Source organism: Centruroides vittatus, unplaced genomic scaffold (assembly GCF_030686945.1).
Source record: "Centruroides vittatus isolate TY-2023 unplaced genomic scaffold, ASM3068694v2 scaffold_386, whole genome shotgun sequence".
NCBI lineage: Eukaryota > Metazoa > Arthropoda > Arachnida > Scorpiones > Buthidae > Centruroides > Centruroides vittatus.
The window spans coordinates 4,531,619-4,554,618 of record NW_027122706.1 but is presented as its reverse complement, the minus strand read 5'-3'; the positions used below and the strand labels follow the sequence as shown (position 1 = coordinate 4,554,618).

General features: G+C 29.1%; 1 protein-coding gene across 1 annotated transcript; it reads left to right on the top strand.

Annotated features, from left to right (window-relative positions):
• Positions 1–7,037: 7,037 nt before the first annotated feature.
• On the top strand, positions 7,038–22,135 carry LOC136988929 (ornithine decarboxylase antizyme 1-like). The gene is made up of 5 exons (XM_067286952.1): positions 7,038–7,196; positions 20,919–21,073; positions 21,150–21,310; positions 21,384–21,469; positions 21,544–22,135. Exons 1-5 carry the CDS (start codon positions 7,154–7,156, stop codon positions 21,657–21,659), a joined length of 561 nt encoding a protein of 186 aa, XP_067143053.1. The 5' UTR covers positions 7,038–7,153; the 3' UTR covers positions 21,660–22,135.
• The last annotated feature ends 865 nt before the right edge of the window (positions 22,136–23,000 follow it).

The window sequence follows — 23,000 nt, the reverse complement described above, 5'->3', positions numbered from 1 at the left end:
TAAAAAACTTCCTACAGAATCGAAGATTCCAAGTCAGGATGGGCAACACTTTGTCTAGGCCTTTCACACAAGAAGAGGGTGTTCCTCAAGGTTGTATTTTGAGTGTGACTCTGTTCTTAATCAAAATTAATAGCATAGCTAAGTGTCTTCCTTCCAGTGTGAAACACTCCTTGTATGTGGATGACTTTCAGATCTCCTGTCAGTCTACTAACATGAGTTTTATTGAAAGACAACTGCAAACCTCTCTAAATCGGATAGACAATTGGTCCAAGATCAATGGTTTTACTTTTAATGCAGAGAAGATTTCGTGCATCCACTTTTGCCGAAGGCGTGGTTTGCACCTGGACCCGGAAATTCACCTAAATGGGGTTAAAATCCCAATGGTCAACGAAGCAAAATCTTTGGGTGTCGTGTTTGACCATAAATTGATGTTCTTACCACACTTGCGCAATTTGAAGAGTAGATGTTTAAAATCTCTGAACCTTTTAAAGGTATTATGCTGCTCATTCTGGGGAGCAGACAAATGTTCAATGCTCAGAATATATAGAGCCCTTGTTCGCTCTAAGCTTGATTATGGATGTATTGTGTATGGCTCTGCGCGAGAATCTACTCTTCGAATGCTGGATCCAATCTACCATCAAGCATTGCGTTTGTGCACTGGTGCGTTTCGAACTTCTCCTGTCCAAAGTTTGTACATAGATGCTTATGAGCCTCCACTATCTCTTAGGAGAGAGCAGTTGTCTTTGTTTTATTACATTAAACAGAAATCTCTGGCTAAACCTTCAGTTTATTGTAGAGTATCAGATACTCAGCTGAAAAGATTATTTACAGCTCGCCCAAGTTGTGTCCCTACATTTGACATTAGAATGGAGAATGTAAGCAGCACGATTGACCTGGACACAAGCAACATCTCACAGGCTGAGGTCGATAATATATCACCTTGGTCAACTCCTGTGATAAATGTTGACATTAGCTTAAAGCAGTTTCCTAAGGAATCCACCCCGGACTACATCTATAGGCAGCACTTTGCAGAAATTCAACACCACGACAGGAATTTAATTCCTATTTATACTGATGGATCGAAATCGGTTGACTACGTTGGTTCAGCCTTTGTCTGCCAGGATGAGATCGTGGCAGAACAAATTGCACCGAATTCTTCTATCTTTACTGCAGAGTTGCAGGCTATTTACCTAGCCTTAAAATATGTAATTAGGAAAGGTCATCGTCGCTGTGTTATTTACACTGACTCAGTTAGTGCACTTCAGGCTTTGATCTCACATGAACCTAGTTCTCACTCTATAGTGATTAAAATTCGCAAACTGTTTTGCCATCTTATTGCGAGTAATATTCTTGTAAAATTTTGTTGGGTCCCAGGCCATGTAGGTATAAGAGGGAATGAAGAAGCTGACGCAGCTGCAAAGTCAGCAAGTCCTTCTCAGCATACAATGTTTATTGAAGGAGGTGACTTGAAGCTGGTCGTTAAAAAACGACTAGCAGAGAGATGGCAAAATGTGTGGAACGAACAAGTCCACAATAAACTTTACGAGATCAAACCTATAATAGAAAATTGGACACACAACAAACGGTATGATAGGAAGATCTGAAGTCATTCTTACTCGTCTGAGGATTGGACATACTCGGCTTACTCATCAACACCTTTTGAAGGGTGATGACCAGCCAGTATGCCAGTATTGCATTTGTACTTTAAGTGTTAAACACATACTTTGCAACTGTGTTGCTTTTGACCAGAGTCGCAGACAGCATTTCGGAAATGCAAATTTGAGTGAGATTTTGGGCCAGAGGCCAAATTTTGATAAGATACTGAACTTTTTGAAAGTTATAAATATTAATAAAGAGATTTGAGTTAACCAATTTATTTATTTATTTATTTATTTATTACTAGCAGACCCGGCCACGCGTTGCTGTGGCTCAAAATGTATCTATTATAAATGTATAACGCCTCCCCCGTGGGGGGAATTTCAAAAAATCCCTACTTAGTGTACATTCTCTTGACGTACCCTATTAAAACGCAATCAAACACGCATCTAAAATAGTATAATAAAAGTCGAGTTCTTCACAGTAAGCCTTAATCCTGTCCCTCTCCCCCGCAAGGGATTATCGAAAAATCCCTTTTTAGTGTATATTCTGTTGACGTAACCTATTAAAACGCAATTAAAAACGCAAAAAAACCGCATCTAAAATAGTATAATAGAAGCCAAGTTTTTCACGGTAAGCCTTAATCCTGTCCCTCTTCCCCGCAAGGGATTATCGAAAAATCCCTTTTTGGTGTATATTCTGTTGACGTATCCTATTAAAACTCAATTAAAAACGCAAAAAACCGCATCTAAAATAGTATAATAGAAGCCAAGTTCTTCACGGTAAGCCTTAATCCTGTCCCTCTTCCCCGCAAGGGAATATCGAAAAATCCCTTTTTAGTGTATATTCTGTTGACGTCACCTATTAAAACGCAATTAAAAACGCAAAAAACCGCATCTAAAATAGTATAATAGAAGTCGAGTTTTTCACGGTAAGCCTTAATCCTGTCCCTCTCCCCCGCAAGGGATTATCGAAAAATCCCTTTTTAGTGTATATTCTGTTGACGTAACCTATTAAAACGCAATTAAAAACGCAAAAAACCGCATCTAAAATAGTATAAATAGAAGCCGAGTTCTTCACAGTAAGCCTTAATCCTGTCCCTCTCCCCCCAGTGGGGGGAATTTCGACATGTATATTATATAAAAACACGTGCGTATTCGAATGCAACGTGGTGTCAAAATTTCAAAGGAATCGGTAGGAACAAATAAACGTTATATTTTATTTATATAGATAGATAGAAAATGATCTGCTTTAGTCCATTCTAACAGAAAAGCATAATGCCTCACAGAAAAGCAAACTTAAGTCGTCGGAAGTTAGCGCCATCTGTTGGACATGAAAGGCTTAATCCATATATAAATATATTTTTGAAAGGGGGGAAATGGTTATCTTCACATATGCCACAAACCTTCGCGGGAGTGTATTAAACAACTTCCCGAAGTTTCATGGCAATCGGATAAATGGTGTGGTAATGCATGAAGGACAGACACACAGACACACACACAGACAGACATACATTCGTTTTTATATATATAGATATACTTATATTTGTTTCGTTCTGTTTATTTGTACTTGTTTGTTTTTGTGTTATATTAATATTTTTTGATATATATATTTAGCTTTGCTTTATTTCACTATTTGGCATGGCGCAGCATAGCCTATATGGCTCTTGTGCCAAAAAACTCAAACCAACCAACCAACCAACCGTCCGTCCGTTTGTCGTTCCTTAATCTCGAGAACGGAGTTAGATAGATAAATCCGAGACCATATATGAAAACCTTAGGGGCAGGAGGCCCCGATTAACTATATAGGAACTTCCGATGCAAACTGGAAGTCGTATTACTTCAATTTAAACCATTTCCCCCCGAAAGCAGTTAACAGATGATCGGCACGACTCTATTGTTAAAGGAAAAGTATGATGTACAGGGACAAGCCACTACTAATTTGAGGTGGAAAGCATATATTTGAAATTAAATAAATTAAAAATATGATTAAAAATTACAGCACGGCATTCTGACGATGTCACAATAAACAATTATTCGTTTTATATCAACTTCTTAATCAAACTTTCAACAGATTTTTTTAAAAAATAAAATTTTACATTTAAAAAAATGAGAAAATTTTTTTATTTTCATTTTTTTTATTGGAAAATATCTACTTTTTAAAATATCTATTCATCAATATTATAAAATTATTTATCAAAATTAAACATAGAACAACTTTTCTACATAAAAAATTCTTATATATATTTACTGTATATAAATAATTACACACTTAAAATATATATATATATATATAATATATAATATATATTTTAGCCTTTCTTTAATAATTTCTAAAAATTTGAAAACTAAATGATTGAAATTTTTATTTTAAGATGCTGTTTTCTACTTTGATAATTTAATATAATAAGATAAGCTTTACGTATTTTAAAAAAATCTTTTGCTTTCAAAAATTTTACAAATGTTAAAATTAAATAATTTGGGTTTGAATACACAGATCCTGACATGTGTTCTATAATAAAAGAATATTTCCATTCATTTTAGTTTCAAAATTTTTCTGGTTATGAGATCTATAATGACTGCAATTCATTTTTCCAACATAATATATATTGCATAAGATAGGGATGGGTATTTTATATTGTTATTTAAACTTTCAAAATTAATTTCTCTCTAAATATTGCAGTAATAATACACAAAATTAATATTATAACTATTATCTGCTATTTTGTAATGAATTAATGTTTTTTGCCACTAATTTTATGCTACAACATACTGTACTTTAGAATTCTATTCACATACACTATGTGCAGTACAGACCGTTTTTATTGTAATTGGAAAAATACGATAAAAATTACACAAGTATCTTGGAAAGTTTTTAACATTTGTATTAAATTAATAATTTTATGATATTGTTAGACATATTTTTTTAAATTTATGTTCTCAAAAACTTCTACTGAGAAAACACGTCAAATTTTCTCTTGACCAAGTCCTCATTGATCATTCAGATTTTTGATTTTTTAAATTCTAGCATTACTTAAATAGAATAATTCTAATACTGTACAGGTCTATTTATAAGTTATGGCATATTAAAAAATTGAATATATGTATTGTATTCTCGATCTTGCACAAGCTTTGTTTTTCCCTCAAACTTTATAGTATAAGATCAAACTACTGTATTTTGTAGTGTAAAATATGATAAATCTAAACTTTTTCATGCTTTATCTTTTTTGATTCGTAGAAAGTTATATCGGATTAAAGTCTAGTGTACTTGCACTCCTTGTCCTGCCCTTTGAATTTATGCTGATAAGTAGCAGGTGGAGACTAGTTTCGTGCTTTCGTGCTATTTAAATCGTGTTAGAAAAATCAATATTGTAAAATTTACAAAATAAGTTACAAGTTAGATTTTTTCATATATATATATACATAAACTTATTTATGTTGCTGTTGGTTTAAAGTAATTAAACATAATTTTTAAACAAAATTAATATAAAATTCAAAATAAATTTAAATTTAATTAACAATAATTGAAACGTAATAAAAATAAATATTTTTAAGATTATGATTTAATAATAAAAAAAATGTGATAATATTTTAAAAAATTGTATTTGATAAATATATGTTTTTGATAATGAAAGATCGTATGATGATACGATCAATTTTTAAAATATATTTTATAGTAAACAGTAAAAATAGGTTCGATTTTGACCCGTTTTAAGAGGAAAATAAAGGAACAAAAATGAGTTTAATAAATAATTCTTGATATATAAATTATGAGTTAATAAATTATCCAAAATTAAAAATAATAATAATAATAAATGTCAAAATAATTCATGATTTAAGAAGTTTTTAATAGTTTAAAACAATTTAAAACGCAAACACATTACTGGTTTCATCTATTTTAAACTGGCGTGAATTTTTATAAATACTGATGACGTGCATTTTTAATAAAATCTTACTTTAAATTATGATTAAAAACTTATATACACATATACACACATATACATATACAAATATACATATATACACCTTAAGACTGTTACATATACTTAGAAATAAGCCAATGAAACGACATAACAAACGCTTGTTTGATTATATAATTTATTTATGGCAAAGATTATAAAAGAAATGTTTATATAATTGTGTGTTTAATATATCTCTTAATAAGAATAACAATTAAAATTATCTTATTGGCAATTTTAGTTACAAGAAAAATCACATTTCTCTTACGATTATAACGATTTATTGCCTTTATAATATATTATAAAATGAAAAAAGCTTAAGTAGCTCTGACTTACTTTTACAAAAAGAAAAATCAATAGTAAATTACGTAAAGTGAATCTCGTGCCAGGTTAAAAAGTTATGTTAGAAAAAGCGTGCATGATTGAAATAAAATATAAAATTGAAAATTTGCTGATTCGGGATAACATAGTACAGAATAATTCAGTTGTAATGTTTGTTTTATCAATAGAATTACTAAACCACAGTAGGATAACTTATGTAATAATCATATAACCATAATAAAATTACTACAGTTATAAGAGCGTATTGAGCGCTTCTTCTATAGGCAAAATAATTACTTGTTCTGATAAACGTGTTGAAATTAAACTATTTGAATATTAAATCGAAATAAAAATAAAAATTGCGGTTTAAAAAATAAAAGTTAAATGCGATTATAAATAAAATATAAAAGCTTTCATTTTAATTAAATTTGAACGTTTATATAATTAATTTTGTTTAAATACTTGCTTCTCAATTCTCACACCTTCGCCAAGAACCGAATCTTTTAGTTTAGTTACAGCAACTGAGTTTACAGTTTTTAGACACTCAACTATTTTTAGCGTTTTAGAATCAGTGGTGGTTTTCGAATGTCGGAACAATACATTTATTTCAATAGTGAATTTAGATTTTGGGTCTAAGTAGTAGGCTAAGTTAACTTGCAAATGAAACCAAAATTCTTATATTAATTCTACTAATTTTATTTAAGAGTTAAACGTAGACCAATAAAGGTCTACATTTAACTGCTCCTTGTTATACTCCTTTTAAAGTTTAAAGAAAAAAAGCAATTTGACATTCGTTCATTCATTCATTATTAACAGTCAAATTTAACTCTCGATTCAAAAGGAGAATTAGAGGTCGAACTTATCTACGTCAAGTGTAGTAGTAAGATGTTTACAATCCTGAAGAAAAACATCTGCATTTAGAATATCTATAACAGACTATTCTTTACGATTTTGGCAACTTTTACATCACGCTATAAAGCTATTTTTACGTGCAAATTTAACAGTTTTTTTTTACGCAAAAAAAATCGACTTTTGATTGTTGATACTGTTTATAAATTGATTTACTGAATAAGATTCGGTGAGATTATGCAAGACAATAAAAGCATCGTTTAACGGGAATGCTTTTGAAAGCGGAATTTTGTCTTGTGACAAAAGAATTTGGGAGATATCCAATCACGTGACGATAATTTCCTTTCAATTGCATTTAAATTCGAAACAAGTCGCTGGAGTCAACCAAATATTATTCGAGAGCTGAAATGGACGCCGAAACAATAATAAATGCTGATGTTGGAGATATTTCGCCAGTTCCAGCCCACGATCCGTATGTTGTTTTATGTTATTCGGTATAACCTATTACTTGGGTCTTAACACCTAAGTCGGGTGAGCGTGGGAGAGTGAGATTTATGAACCAAATTATTTTAAGTGACGAGATTTGAAATTTTTATTTATTGCTATCGGGATTATCATCAGATCCAGACTCATTATTTTGTCACTGGTTCTGTTAACATAAGTCATTCACCCTCTTGCCATAGATTTAGATAGTCACCCTCTTATAATAGTTATGCCCTATATGATAGACTTACTTTGCGCATGATTTTTATCGTATTTAAATATATTTGTTATTTTAGTAATGTAATTATAATAAATAATATACATAATGTAATTTTTTAAATTAATTATTTATATTTTGAAATTGCAACAGCACCAATACTTTCAATTTTCAATTATAATCATTCGGTATTTCCTTTTTAGGAATAAAGAGGAAATCTTGGATGGTTATAATTAAATTTCGCCTATTCAGTTCTGTACGTAGCGATTTCTAATTAACGGATTGCAAAGAAATCCGGAGAATGTAATCCTCATTCGCAATACACAAAAACTATTTCTATGAGAAAAATTTCAAATTTCATCCACTGGATAAAAAATGGCACTTTCTTAAAGTACTGTCAAACCTTGATTTAGCGCCACTATTTAAAATTGGCAGTAAATCGATTGTGACCCTAAACCTCAGTATCTGAAACCGTAAAAATTGTATACAGTTCTGAAGACTACAGACGAATTTGAGTTTGATTTGATGATAACGATGACGTTTGCAATGCAAAAATTGTATATTTAACAGTTGACAGATATTGAAGATGTTGACTCCTCCATTTAATATTTATGGAGGAGATTCGTTCACAACTATCGCAAGTATTCTTGGTGCCTTACGACGGTGCACTCTCTATATATGGATTGTATATCGAAGTTTGAGTGTATATCAAAAACATATTTTTCAGAGCTGAATTGCGTCATCAAATAGTGCTCGTTTATTATAAAAAAACATCATCATAGTATAATTACTAATAAATAAATTTTTATTATATCTGCTGCATATTTGGTACTTTAACATTTATTACAAATTTAGTGTCAAATTCAAAGAAATAAAATAGAAAAAATCATTATTATTATTATATTATAATCATTATGAATGTCTCATTAATTAAAAAAATTATATAAAAATAATTAACAAGATAGATATTGTTAGTAAAATACATTAAGTGATGTAATATGAAGACATTTATCTTAATGCACAAGAAATAATGTGATTATTTTCTATTAATTGTATTGCATATTACATTCTTAAATTTATAAGGATATTTTGAAGAACTTTAGAACTTTTTTCACTTTGACTTTTTCCGTCATGTGGACACTAAGCGTGTCTTTTTCCCAAATACAACGGGGGATTCAGCCAGCCCCCATTATGGGGGACTGGCTGAATCCCCCGTTAATATAATATAATAGTTATATTAAAGCTACAACATAGCTTAATGTAACGGTATATAAAAATGCATTCTGCAACGTTTATTTAAATTTAAAGTTTAAAAGAAATTTAAAAAAATAATTTATATTATCAATTTTGATACTTTTTGTTTTGCGGAGTTAATCGATTTGGCAAGTGAGCGGCTCAAATAATGAATAAGTTTTATCTCATCTCCCCAAAAATAAAATAATATGCTACATATTCTTTGCATACGTAAGAAAAACCTATCAGTGCGAGGAGATAATAAAGTCCTTTGATTGATTTTAATTTGCTGACGTCAATCCTTATTTACGCACACACTCTAGGAATGTGACTCTCATAAATCGTGATCACGCTGATCTTTCTCTAGCTCAATGCCAAGTTCAATACAAAGTTCAGACGGAGTTAAAGTTTAAATTTTTCTGTACGACTTTTATTTACTTCTACTATTTTGAATTTCCTACGAATTTGATAATTTAGCACCTTTATACAAAGTAATTATACCGGATTCGCGAGTTCAAAATTATGAAATTCGTTTCAATTCGGTTAACAATTCTTATGAAATTATTCAATTAATATTACATATCGAATACTATATCCATCCAAATATTCTTAATTTGATAGCCGAGTGGTTACTTTAATATCTTCGCATTAAATTATATCTCTTTTTTGTACATTTTGTTTATCTTTCATTAAACTATTAGGCCTATGGTTAACGAAATACTTTAATTTTTATTGTTTCTACATCACAAATACAATCTTAAAGAATGCGTTGTTATTTTAAAACTTTTTAGTCGGTTTCAGTATAATTAAAACAAAATTTAACGATAATACTTAAAAGTTATTTAAATAAGTAGTGTATAATTTATTTAATATATTAACAAGCGATAAAATAGTAATAAAGAAGAAACGGCGATAAAATTTAAATTAACTTCAGCGTAACGTTTTCAATTTGGAGACGATTCCAATTCCTGTTTTTTATTTATAGCGCTAATGAGTAAACTGTAAACTGAGATATATTATTAATGCTCGTCTTTATCAGATTTTTTTCCTATCTATTAATAAATAATGCTACACAGTTTCATCTACATAATGTATTTTTCTAATTATTTTAGTGAACTGTAAGAAATTAACGATCAAACAGATCGATTTTTTCACCTTTGTATAACTGTGAATAGTCTAATAGGAGAATCTTTCATACTCATCACGGGTTTAGTAGCCTATAATGAAAACGGCTCGGCGATGAGAGTCAAAGCTTGACATATCGGGATCAGCCCAGAAATGGAAATTTCTGAGCCGATCCAGTCTCTCAGAGTGAAAAGCTCGTTACTTAGCCAATTCAGCTGATAACTTTAAGTAAAAAAACAATCGTAGAGGATTCCGAACCTCATAATTTACTTTGGATGATCTGTGCGGTCGTGTTATTCATCACGCATGCCGGTTTCAGTTATTGAGATAATGTGAAAATTTATGCCACAACGGTATGCGGAAACATACAACGCAATTCAAAATCAATACAGAAAAAATTGTACAGTACTATGTCAGAATAAATTCTTTCGCAATTCGAGAAAACCAAAACGAAAAGAAACATTAAGTTTAAAATATTCGGGAGAAAAAACTAAAATGTAGTTACGATTATTTTATTGATTTATATATTATAAGGGTTGCCCACAGCTTGGGCAAATCTGATTTCAATAATATCGGTCTGTTTGGAAGCCCGACTCGAATTATTCTGGATTAAATTCGATGATGGTGGGTTGAGAAATTATGACTTTTGAGACTTCGCGTATGAATGGCGCTATATTTTATTTTAAATAAAAATATATTGAGTCGTTTGTTTTTCATTAAAACGACAATAGAATTAATATATTTGATTATGTTTCTTATTTTTAATTCATGGATTGTTATTATTATTTTATTTTTACGTAACTTGTGTTGTCTTCATACTGCTTATTATATATAATAAATATTTTTATATCATTAATTTCAAATTAACATCGCGAATACTATAAATATTTTAAACAAAATGTATAATTTAAAATTCTCTATAAAAGTTCTACTAATTATGATGACGCCAGATTGGGCAATGTCTATATTTAATCATCTACAATAATAGAAAAGATAACTTTTAATGAAAATCAGTAAACAAAATCCTACCCAATTTTTTATTCTAAAAGCCATTTATATAGTTTTTTTTTAATTAAAAAGCGATGTCACATACCATTGTTACTTGACATATGGAATTTAAAATTTGTTACTTCCTTTCGGTTTTTTAATTATTTATTTTTAACAGTTACCTTAACAATCTGTATCTGTTTACATTTTTCTAAATGCAGATAAATTTTATTCAAGGATAAGCGTCATATGATATTTGACGTGTAAGTCCATTTTCTTTTTATCTTTCGTTTTTCAATAACATATTGTGTAATATATATACACCGGTGCATGTTTATAGTGCTATTTACCTTTCAACGATTCATTAAACTTTAAATACGAATAATAATATTGTTAATTATCCATAGTAAAAAGCTGAGTATTTGTGTTTGGAGAAGTTACAATAAATTTTTATCTATGGCTTCTATCCAAAAAATAAATTTAAAAAAATCTAATCACGGCCATTAACCTTATTTTTAATAAATTACTGGATCCATTGACTTAAATACATTAAATCCTAATATATAAGATTTGAAAGAATTTAATTGTCTGTTTAAAATTAAATTCAATTAACCGCTACAGTATGAAAAAATTATCATTAGTGAAATCTTTAAAAGTGAAATTTGTAATTAATTTGTGTAATTAATTTACTTATTAGCTTATTCGTGTTATCTTTTATGTTATGCTTATCGTATGAACTAAATCCGAATTTGTAACATTTCAACGCGATAACATCGAATGTGTGGCTTAGAATATACAAAATCATGCCAAAGAAATGTTTAAAAATAGTTGATCTACATAATGATGTTATATTGAAAATTTTAAATTAACAAATTATTCTGTACTGATTTAGAATCCAATACGGGATAAGAAAAATAGTTTAATTTATTGCAAAAGTTTTAATATTTTCGTGTTAATTAATTTTCTTAATGAAGATTTCATATCGTTTTGATCACGTCGCAAGGTAACACGAAGTGTACGGAAATATAATATGATGACTACAGCGGAAATGAAAGTTCAAATAGAGTTATTGATTTCTCAATCGGGTTTCATAATGAAATAATAAAATGGTATGCCACTAAACAAATTTAAAAAGTTCATTAATTTGAATTTGGAATATAAATATTTCATGCCGAACGTATGCAATCGAAAACTATATAGAAAGATCTTAATTTATAATTATTAGGCCTATATTTGTATTTATAGAACTGAATATAGGATTTTCAAAAAATGATATTGCAATATTGTCATTTTATTCGTACTTAACTCAAAAAGCAAAGTTAAGTGCTGCTAGTATCAATATGTAAGGTATAGCCTAATAGCACTACTAGTTATTCCTTTATATAGTCTCTATATATAAAGTTCTGCTTGCGTATATATAGTATAATGATACTAAGTTTAGTATACTATAAAGAATATCAGTACTAATTAGTGGAAACATTATAATTAATAATATATGTATAAAGAAATAGTTTAATAAATGAAAAACCAATATAAAAATAAATATTCACGATATTCATTGATTTCGCTTATGTAAAACAAAATACACACATACACTGTAAACGTGTTATTAACCGCTATAGAAAAATTTATTTTGATGCTGGTGTTTTGTTTATTGAATTATATATTTAAAATTTCTTTTGTCATTTAAATTAAATATTTATTATTTACGATAATTTCTGTTGTATGGAAATATATTCAAAACAATAATATTATTAAAAATATAAAATTTTTATCTGATGAAATTTTGCCTATTCATCCGAAACAAATCGTTATTGAAACCGTTTAGTAATATTTATAATTACTCGTGTGACAAGGTAATAATTAGGAAAAAAATATTTTTTATAGAAATTTAATAAAGTGGGAATATTGAATTTGAGGAAATTAAACAGAATGATCATTCTAATTAGAACAGAATGTAATTTAGGTCGTTGTGCACAAAATAATAAGGTTTATGAGGTGAAATTAAAAAATAGATGAATAAATGAATTTAGTCTCAATTGTTTTTCCTATGGAATAAGTGTTGAAAAAGCTATCTACATTTTCATTTAATTTTAAAAACAGGCAGCAATTTAAATCGCTATTTTTGAAAATAACAGAATATTTTTAAGCATAAAACATTTATAAAGAAAATTTCAAGTATGAAACAATATATTAATACAAATGAAGGAAATTTCTTTATAAAAGTCATCTGATGTTTGCATTTGCCCGGTTTATTCCAGGATTTATCTGTGAAATACAAGATGTATATCTGTCCATTTTTATCGCGATGACGGTAATAATGATAATAATACAATTCTAAACAAAATTACGACATTATTTCTAAATAACAAAGAAGGAATTTTTCTAGCAGAAAAATCTAAAAATGAAAATTATTGGATAAGTTTTTAAATGACGCAACAATAACCTCATTCTGAAACAATAGCATTGTTTCCAAAATTAATTCTAAATTTCTTTGTGAAAAACAAGAAGGAATATTTCCAATAATTCTTATCTTTATTTCGTTCCATTAAAGAATTATTGGAAATCGAACGCATCAAGCTGGAAATATTTTATAACATAGATGTATTACGTAACGCAAAACAAAATTTTCAAAATTGAGAGAAAATTAAGTCAGTAAATCTATTTTACTATTACTAATCAATTAAGAAAAATCAAATTGCGAAAATATATAAATAATTATTCATATATAAATTTAATATCGGATTAATACATTTTCAATAATGTGTGTATTAGACGATGACGTAATTAATTTCATTTTGTTTAGACGGTACGTCACGTGATTGTTTTTTTTATCCGTTCAATAACACACTACACCCATTTAAATCCGTCAATTTTTTCGTGTAAGTTTATTAAAAACATTAATATTTATGTTACCGAATACGAAAATGTGTTATTATTATAAATAGGTCAAAAAAAATTACTCAGCCTTATAATGAAATGTACGGTTACCAAGACAACCGAATACTACGTATGTTCTAGAATTTTTCTCTCGATGTCGCTACGAGAAATGACCAATGGGACGTTTCTAATCCATTGACGTCATCAACCATCCGGTATAAAAAGAAATCGCTTCATATTTTCTGTACTAGTTTGGTTGGCCGTCCAGAGTCGATGGACATCATGAGTTTACGAACTGAATTGTTAAATTTAAGTAGAAGTGAGTTAAGTGAAGATATAGCAAACAGTATGCCGTTTATAAGTAGTGATTCATATAATAATAAGAGGTGAGTGATCGCATCGTCGAGAGTGTTAGTTAATTGCGCAGTGATGCCAGGAAGTTAGGCTTATGCACCAATTGTTCAACTTAGTTTCGAAATCTTCCTTTTATATAGCATTTGTGTGAATATTTTAACTATCAAATGGTTGTGAAATCTGTGGATAATCTGGTCTATCACTGGTAAAACGGTTTTAAAAAAGCCCTCACTCTTTAACTATTAATGATTTTAATTATAGAGTAATAATTGTTAAATTTGCATATGATTGCTGGATACACTGTATATGAAGAGCGTAAAATACACTGAAATGTTTTAAAGTTGATGCAATAAAATGTAAACAAATTCCTTTATTAAAAGGAATTGCCCAAAATAGATTCGGGTTAATTTTTTTGTATTTTTATCAGTTAACTTTTTTGCTGTGTTTTTTGCAAACTTGCTTAAAATTTTTGTTTATAAACAAAGAATATTTTTTGTAATTTATAAGTAATGAATTGCCAGGAATTTGATTTTGAGTAGGCTTTGTTAAACAATGTTTTTAAAAAAAATTGTGTGTATGTGTATACAGAGGGGTGCAAAAGTAGGTATACAGTTATTGTTATGGAAAAAAAACCTAATACGGAGAAAATAGGAAGAAAAAACATTTTTATGTACAAATTACATCACAAATAAGGAATATGAACTATTAAAAGATGATGATAATGAACACCAAACATTTGTATTTCTCAAATTTTCCAACAGTTTGCACTTTCTTGTATATTATAACCTATTAAATTTATATAATTGTGACAAAGACCAATGTTTTATAGTTTTTATTAGAAATATTGTTCAGTGAATAGGGATCGTCTATCAAACAGGGATCTTAATCCATAAGATTTAACAAAAAATTTTTGAAATATGATTTTATGTGTTTGTTTTTAAAATGCTAAAAAATAAAAATAGTAAATATTTATAACCTTAATTCAAATAGCTGATAGTATTTTACATAAAAATACACGAAAGAAACTGAAATGTGCTTATGTCTCTGTCTGATCATCGGGAACAGAGCAGTCTTTTATGCAGACTACTACTTATTAGAGGTTATTCCTCTGTAAAATATGCAAAACAGTTTAAAAAACTGTTTTGCATATTTTGAGATCTAAGTATCTAATAAGAGGTGGTCTCCTTCAGAGACCACCTCTTATTAGATACTATATCTTTATTCCCAGTAATTTTACATGGAAGAAACCAACATCTTCATCTCCATGTATTTATACTAAGTATAAAAGGGAAAAATAAATAAATTAAATAACATTATGCTATACTTTTAATTATATTTTTGCATTCAGTTTTCAATTCAGTCTATTATTTTTTAATAAAACTTGTCACACTATTTCTTAAATTACTCATAATGGTTATCTCATTTTGGGCCAAAGTCATAGTTGTATAAAGTCTGAAGTTGCACTTTTGTTCTATAGTACACAATTTGTGGCAGCTAGGCTTTCCAGGTCTCTAGATCCAGAAGATTAGTGGTGGTCTGATCCATAATTTTTTTAATATTTGTAAGGAATTTTATAACTTGGACCTCTTTTTCTGCTCAGCAATAGGAGAGACAATTGATTATTCCTATTTTTGTTTTGAAAATTAAGTCATGAAGAAGAAAAGTGTTTTGCTTAACAGAAATTAATACTCAAACCTGGAATAAATATTAAACTCAAAAGGATTAAAGGAATTAGGATATTCATTAGATGTCAGTTTTAAGAGTAAAATCACTTTTACAAATATATAAAGAATTTATTAATAGGTTTAATCCGAATTAATTCAAAGCGATTTTTCAACCAAAGGTGAGTGGATCTGGATCAAAAATTGAACTATTTTATTGCAAAAAGTTCTAATTGTTCCCAAGAACTTGTTTTAGGTATTTGAATATGAGCTCATATGACAGTGAACAAGCCAATTTGAGTCCTAAAACTAGTTTCACTCTGCTGTCTATAAATTCTAATTGCATTATAATCCAAGTTATTGTAATCTGGCTTTTTCCAGAATTTTAATACTATTATTATTTATCAATCTCTGTAATCATTGCTTAATCAATTTGTTTTTGAATATTCTGTTTCAGTTACTAACTGCTCCATGTAAGGAACTGGTGGGCAGCATGTTACCTTATTCTCATTGTTTTCATGAATAACATTCATTGCTTGTTTTTATGAAGTCATTTGATTCTAAAAAGTATTAATTTTTCCTTTGGTCAGTTCCAACAAAGACTGTCTATGTCCCTCTTGTCTAGGGATGTTTTGATACTATCAATACAATATTAGTATTGACACTTTCTTTCGGTATCAAGTACTTTTTGTACTTGATATTTTTGGTCTAATACTGATGCCAGTATTGATACTTTACTTTGTGTATTGGATCTGGTATTACATTTTTCAGACAGATAAGGTCTGTCCAAAATTGGGTTTTGCAGCCAAATCAGAAACCAAAATGGAATTTTACACTATTTTCAGTTATGTTAAACTTGCATTAATTTTTAGTCATAAAATTTTACATAATAAAAAATTATTCATTTCCAGAATCAACATATGCCTAGAGTTTTGATTACTAATTTGAAATAAAATATTTAGTTTAATAAACAAAAAGTACTGCATAATGTTTATCAACTGGACCATCAATGATCAAAATGAGCTACAATTTGAATATACTTGTCTGCACTGACATCTGTAAAATTTGAACACAATAAAGAACTTTCAATATAAAGACTATTTAACCTCATCACCAATGATTTCTTATTCATCCCTATTCCATGTACAGTAGTAATTACAGACCTATTTGCAGGACTAGATCTGGGGCTTTTGTGTGCATAAGATATCAGACAAGTATAAATTGAAGTACTGACTTCTGAACCAGATAGCCAGGATTCAATTCCTTAGAGTAAGCAAGAAAATATTACATGCTGCTCTGGGGCCCATTTATCCTTCATTGTAATGAGTAAAGTACCTTCTCAGCAGTGAAAACAACTCTGGGGCACATACTTTTGGAGTCAATCTGGTCCAAGATTACTCTAATCATTCAAATCATGTATACAAACGAACTGTAGTGATCTTATTAATCTCTATCCTCATACAAATGTCATGTAGGATCAACTGGATCATGACCAAACAAACCAAATGGAGGGTAGGATCATTTGGATTGGATAGAAAAGATTAACAATGGCAACCTCCATGGCTAAAGTCTTACAGTTGAAAACAGTGTTTAACTGTCAACAATGAAAAGTATTTAAAAGTAATGATGTATTTTACTCACCATATTTATTAAAATATCCGATAAACTGAAATGAAAAAATAAGTATTGAGAGAGAATTCTGCGAGATTGTATGGCAAGAATGCATGAAGTGTACTTTCATTTTGCTGTTTTGTGAACAGTTTTATTTAGAGTAAATATGATTTGATTCTACTTATATACTTTCTGCCAAATGACAAACACAACAGAAATAATCTGTATCATGTGACAAAGACGTATCGATCTGAAAGATTAGATCAATCTGAAATGATAGGAATATGCATCCCTGGAAGAATGAACAGTGACATCTGGCAGGATTTCCAGTTTTAATACCCAATATTGATTACTGGTATTGGTACTTTAAAACTATTTGAGATACTGGTCCCAATATCACAAAAGTATCCATACATCTCTAATCTTGTTCAGGCTCATCTTTGGTATGTTTGAGACCTGGGCCGAGATAAGCTTGGCCCCCTTAAGGAATTTGTGATGGAGGGTCAATGTTCATAAATTTTTTTTCAGTTAGCTTTATCTGCTAAACATTTTTCATTTTTTACATTTCATTTAATTAAAAGAATTAATTATGGTAAGTAATTATCTCATTGAATAAAATTTTTGAACTACTATTAATTAAATGTACATTTATTTAATAATCATATTTTTTATTCAAAAATTCTATATGTAAACATTTGAGTAAAAGTAACTAGCCTAACCAGAAAGTATACTTACTGACATTTTGTAATTTTTTTTAAGATTAATTAATTGAATTGAATTTGATAGTTAAAATTTTTCATAATATCAGTACATACACTTTTAATGACTTTGACAAATAGTCTTAATTTGTCAGAAAAATATGTTTTTATATTATTATGTTTGATAAATTTTATTAAACAAAAATATATCTTTTGATTGTTTACCATTTATAATAATTTTATTACTTGTTGCTCTATTTAATTTTGCATATTTTTGAGATTGAGTGTTAGGAGGCCCAGGGGACCTATTCTGAGTAATGTCGTTAAGCTAACGAATACGATAAAAACCAGTTTCTATCTGAACCATGTGATTCGCGTCTAATCAACTGTGAACATGCTATTTCGAGCCGTACGTTTCATTTTCAGTGCCGATAGCCACATACAATAACTAAGCTTTTGTTATCGGTCACTCTGGAGCTGCTGTTAGGAACGTAATGAAAGTTAAAACAACATGGTGTCTTTTGGTGTAAAAATGATTTTACTTCAAGAGCAATTGGAGAGAGTTAATAAACTATGTTGTTGTATTGCTTAAAAATAATTACTTTAACTGTTTATGAATATTATATGAATAATGTAATTGCTTTCTTGTTAAAATTTAAAGTAAGTAGCTTTAGCATGAACATTATTTCTGAAATAGGTTTTATTTGCATATGTATAAATTAAAATGATAGTCATATATTTATATTCAAAGCTATCAGTTACTTTTCGCCATCTTTCTGGATGTTTTTGTGAGCAGACTCCATCGGAATTCAGACGGTCGGCTATTTCTTGCCACAATTTCTGGCGATCTTTTACGGTAAAGGAAGCATCTAACTTCCCTAACATTAATTTCGGGTTGTCTTCCATAAAATTAACGAGCATCTCGGACTGGCGACTTGTAGTTCGCTGGCTTCGTTGTCCTTTCTTCGACATTCTAAAACAAAACTATTTCACTAGCGCTGATACACAACAAAGCTAAAACCACGTGCTTCACTTAGAAAATGGTGGGTTGCAGTCACGTGACAAAAATACAATGTTAACTAAACTGTGATTGGTTAAAGCGTAATAGCTATCAATAGCATGGAACCTAGACGCATCTCTACAGACTACCCGTAGCAAAACCCACTTAACATGGAGCCCAGAATAGCGATTTGTCTAAGGTTTGTTAACTGCCTTTCGCTAAGAGGACTTATCGAATATCCCGTGTATTGCTCTCGTTGAGTTATCGGAAGAGCTCAGAATAGGTCTCCAAGCCTGGTAGGCCCACACCTAAAGACAGGCCTGATCTTGTCACATGACCTTGACTTCAAACCTTGTCAAAGAAATAATTTTCAGAATATAGTTTGTCATGCTCTGTGGTTAAACCTTGATGATTTTACTTATTTGTCTAAAAGAGGAATTTTTAATTTCTACTTTTTATCCAAATTGTTACATTCTTTGTACCTAAAAACCTCTTCAGTTTGTTTTGGACATATTTCTTACTTACAGTAAGATTTAATGTAGAAAATTGCTCCATTATAAAGAATTTTTAGGCAAGTTTTACTGTACCAAAATTCACAAACTTTAACTTGTGAATAAATTCTAAATGCATTTTGACAAACTATTAGGTGCAGCCAAAAAGTTCTAGGACTGTTTAATAAAAATTGTTTGTTGTACATATTAATTTATTCAGAGTTGTCTCTTTCAAAATAAGTTCCTTCTGTAGGTATACATAATTTCAGCAATTCTCCTTCCAATTTTCGAAACATTTTTGGAACTTTTTTTTGTGATGTTAAGCACTTACTGTGATTTTTTTTTTTTTTTTTAATTCTATCAATGTTCTTACATTAATGTCCTTTCAGCTGTGGAAATCTGGTGAATAAGAAGAATGGGGCACCACAGCAATTTTATTTTTGGCAAGAAACTGTTGAATACAGAGCTGTGAGTTGAGGCATTTTCAAGATGAAACAACCTGTTCTGAACTTTCCAAAGATCGTTTGACATTTCATACGGATGTCTCAAAACATTCATATAAAAATTTTTATTCATAGTTTGACCTTGTTGGACAAATTCTTGGAGAATAATTCCTCCCTATCAAAAAAACAAAGATCATGTTCTTGAGATTGAACGTCACTTGGCGTGCTTTCTTTGGTCTGGATGAACCACAATTTTTCTACTGAGTTGATTGTTTGGTCTCGGGTCATAGCCGTAAATTCATGTTTCATCTCCTGTAATCTCTTTGCTGTTTCAGTCTTGCCAAGTTTGAATCAAAATTTTATACTTACTTGCTGTTCCTTAAAAGAATCTTTTACAAAGCATTGAAAGTTGTAAATTAGTGAGACCATGGGATCTAATTGACAAGAGAAAGAAACAAAAACTGCATAAGATAATGGCATGAAATTTGGTGGGAAGTCAAATGATGTCTATTATGCATCCTAGTTTGTGCAAGTTCAACACACGGCTTTAAATATTTAATTTTTTTATTTTCCAATAAGTTTTTTGTTTACAATAGAACATAGTCATCCTCAGCTTAAGGTAAAAATATTTGATCAAAATAAAAGTTTTTGAAAATATTAATTTTTAACGTACAGAATTTTAATTTGAAATTTAAGGTTTCTATCAAATGTACTGTACATTTTTTTTTCTTTTTGATTAATAGTAAGAATTTGAATAGATTAAGTTCAACAGTATTACTAAATTTATGCAATACTTTACATTGTGGAAAATAAATTAAATTTAAATTAATAGCATATTTATCATTATAAAGATAGATAATGCATTATAGAAAACTGATTTATGGTTTGCAATTTTGGATTTCCATATTTTATTTATACTTTGGGTTCAATTAGTAAAAATCAACTCATTTTTAAATAAAATTTATAACTTAAAAGAAACTATTTTTGAAATTTTTACATAATTTTTTTCAGTACTCTTCTTCGTCATTATAGTCTCTCTCTGGGGGCAGGGCCTCTGTGGTGCTCCTGATGTACCCCATGCCACCGACGTCTGTCTCCTTATCACAGAGGGCAGTGGTGTGGGGAAAAAGAAAGTGCCCCCTGTTGTTCACAAGGTTCCATTTAATGTAAGTATGGAAATAATGTGATACTTTAATCTTAACTGAATTCAAAATTTCAACTATAACTATTGTGATCTCTTAGAAAGAAGAAATAATCACACAATCTAATCAGGATGCAGTTTTGCTAACATTTCAGTTCCAGTTATCTGAACATACCGTTGTAAAATGGGATACCATATTATGGCAAAACAAACTTTACATTCAATTGCCTAATGGATTCATGCCAGATGGATCCAAGGAGGCGTAAGTATCCTGCTTAATTTTTTTTTTCTTTTACATAAAATTAAAATAATTGATAGATATCTTTAAATGACAGATTTGTGACTCTGCTGGAATTTTCAGAAGAACAACTTCAGTGTAACCATGTAATTGTGTGTTTCAGCAAAAGTCGTACAGATAGAGGTATTTTTAGTTAGATTGTTTTTTATGTGTAAATTTTATGAATTTTTAAAATTTAAATCTTTTTTTTTTTCCAGCTGTTCTCATCAGAACTTTTATGTTCTTTGGTTTTATTTGTGTGGTGCCGGGTCATGAATTGATTCCAAGTAATGCTTCAGAAGACACATTATACATGGTTTATACTATTGATTGATCAGTGTAGTTAGAACTGGATTGGAAATTGGGCATATTCTTTTACCCCACATTCTCTCCAAAGTATGTCTGCTATTTCAAACGGCAGAATAAATTAATTGCAAAATCTATATTTGCGTAATATTTATCCCCAACCACTGCCACTTAAAACAATTTAAGAATTTTAACAATGCTCAATTCTTATTATTGGCATGTTTTTATTCAAATGTTTATAATTTTAGGGACCAAACTGAACTAATTTGTCTAATATTTAGATGTTTTGATTAGCATTTGTTCTTTGGAGAAAATTCTGCCTGGAAACAGTATACTGATTGTTTTATAGAAGATGGTATATTCTTATTATTTGAATATTTAGTATAGCTTGAGAATGTATTAAACTTAATTTACTTGTATGTTTGTCTTTAATTAAAAGATTCAAACTTTTATATTACTGGAAAGGAATTTCTTTTTAATGTAATAAAATTAATTTTAAATTAACTTTTTGGAATTTTTCATTTACCAACCAAGTGGAATTTATCCTTGTGATTAATGAAGTAATTATCATAATAAAACAAATTTTTTAAAGACTGACCATATTTTTACGAAAAATTCTATAATATTTTTAATGTTTACATTTTCTTATATAATTTATTTATATATATATTTTGTTTCATACAAAGTAGGAACAACATGTTTCAAACAAAGTAGGAACCATTACATAAACAATTACTTGAATTTGCATATAAAGTATAATTGGATTAATAAAATATAGTAAATAAAAAATTAAAATATGGTACACTAATTTAAATAATAATTACTAATTTATCAATCAAAATAGTTTTCAATACATTCATCCCTAATATGGGAAATAAGATAAAGGAAAGTTGGCATTATTAAATTACATCCAACAAAAGTAACTTTTAAATTGCTGGATTTTTTATTCATTTATTTTCTCTTGAAACCAACAAAATATCTTGTAACTTTGAAAAAAACACTCATCAAACTGATTTTAAAATTTTTTTATTTCATTGAAAATATTTTAGTAAACATGTTTGAGTTTAGTATTTTATATAAAAACAAATATTTTAAAAACTATTCATGTTAAATATAGTTGTGATGCCATATTTTCCAGTTTGTTTTTATTTCATGAATTGACAAATATTTTTGTATTACAATTGTATAGCAGTGAAAAGAGTACTACATATAAATCTCCTATCAATAATCTGAGAAATACTTAAATTATAAAGTCTATAGCACAAACTATTGTTCCAATTAGAGAAATACTTGTATTTAGTTTCTTTTTGAAACTAAATTTCTTTTTGCAAAAAGAAACAAATTTCAAAAAGTTGTTTTCCTGATTATG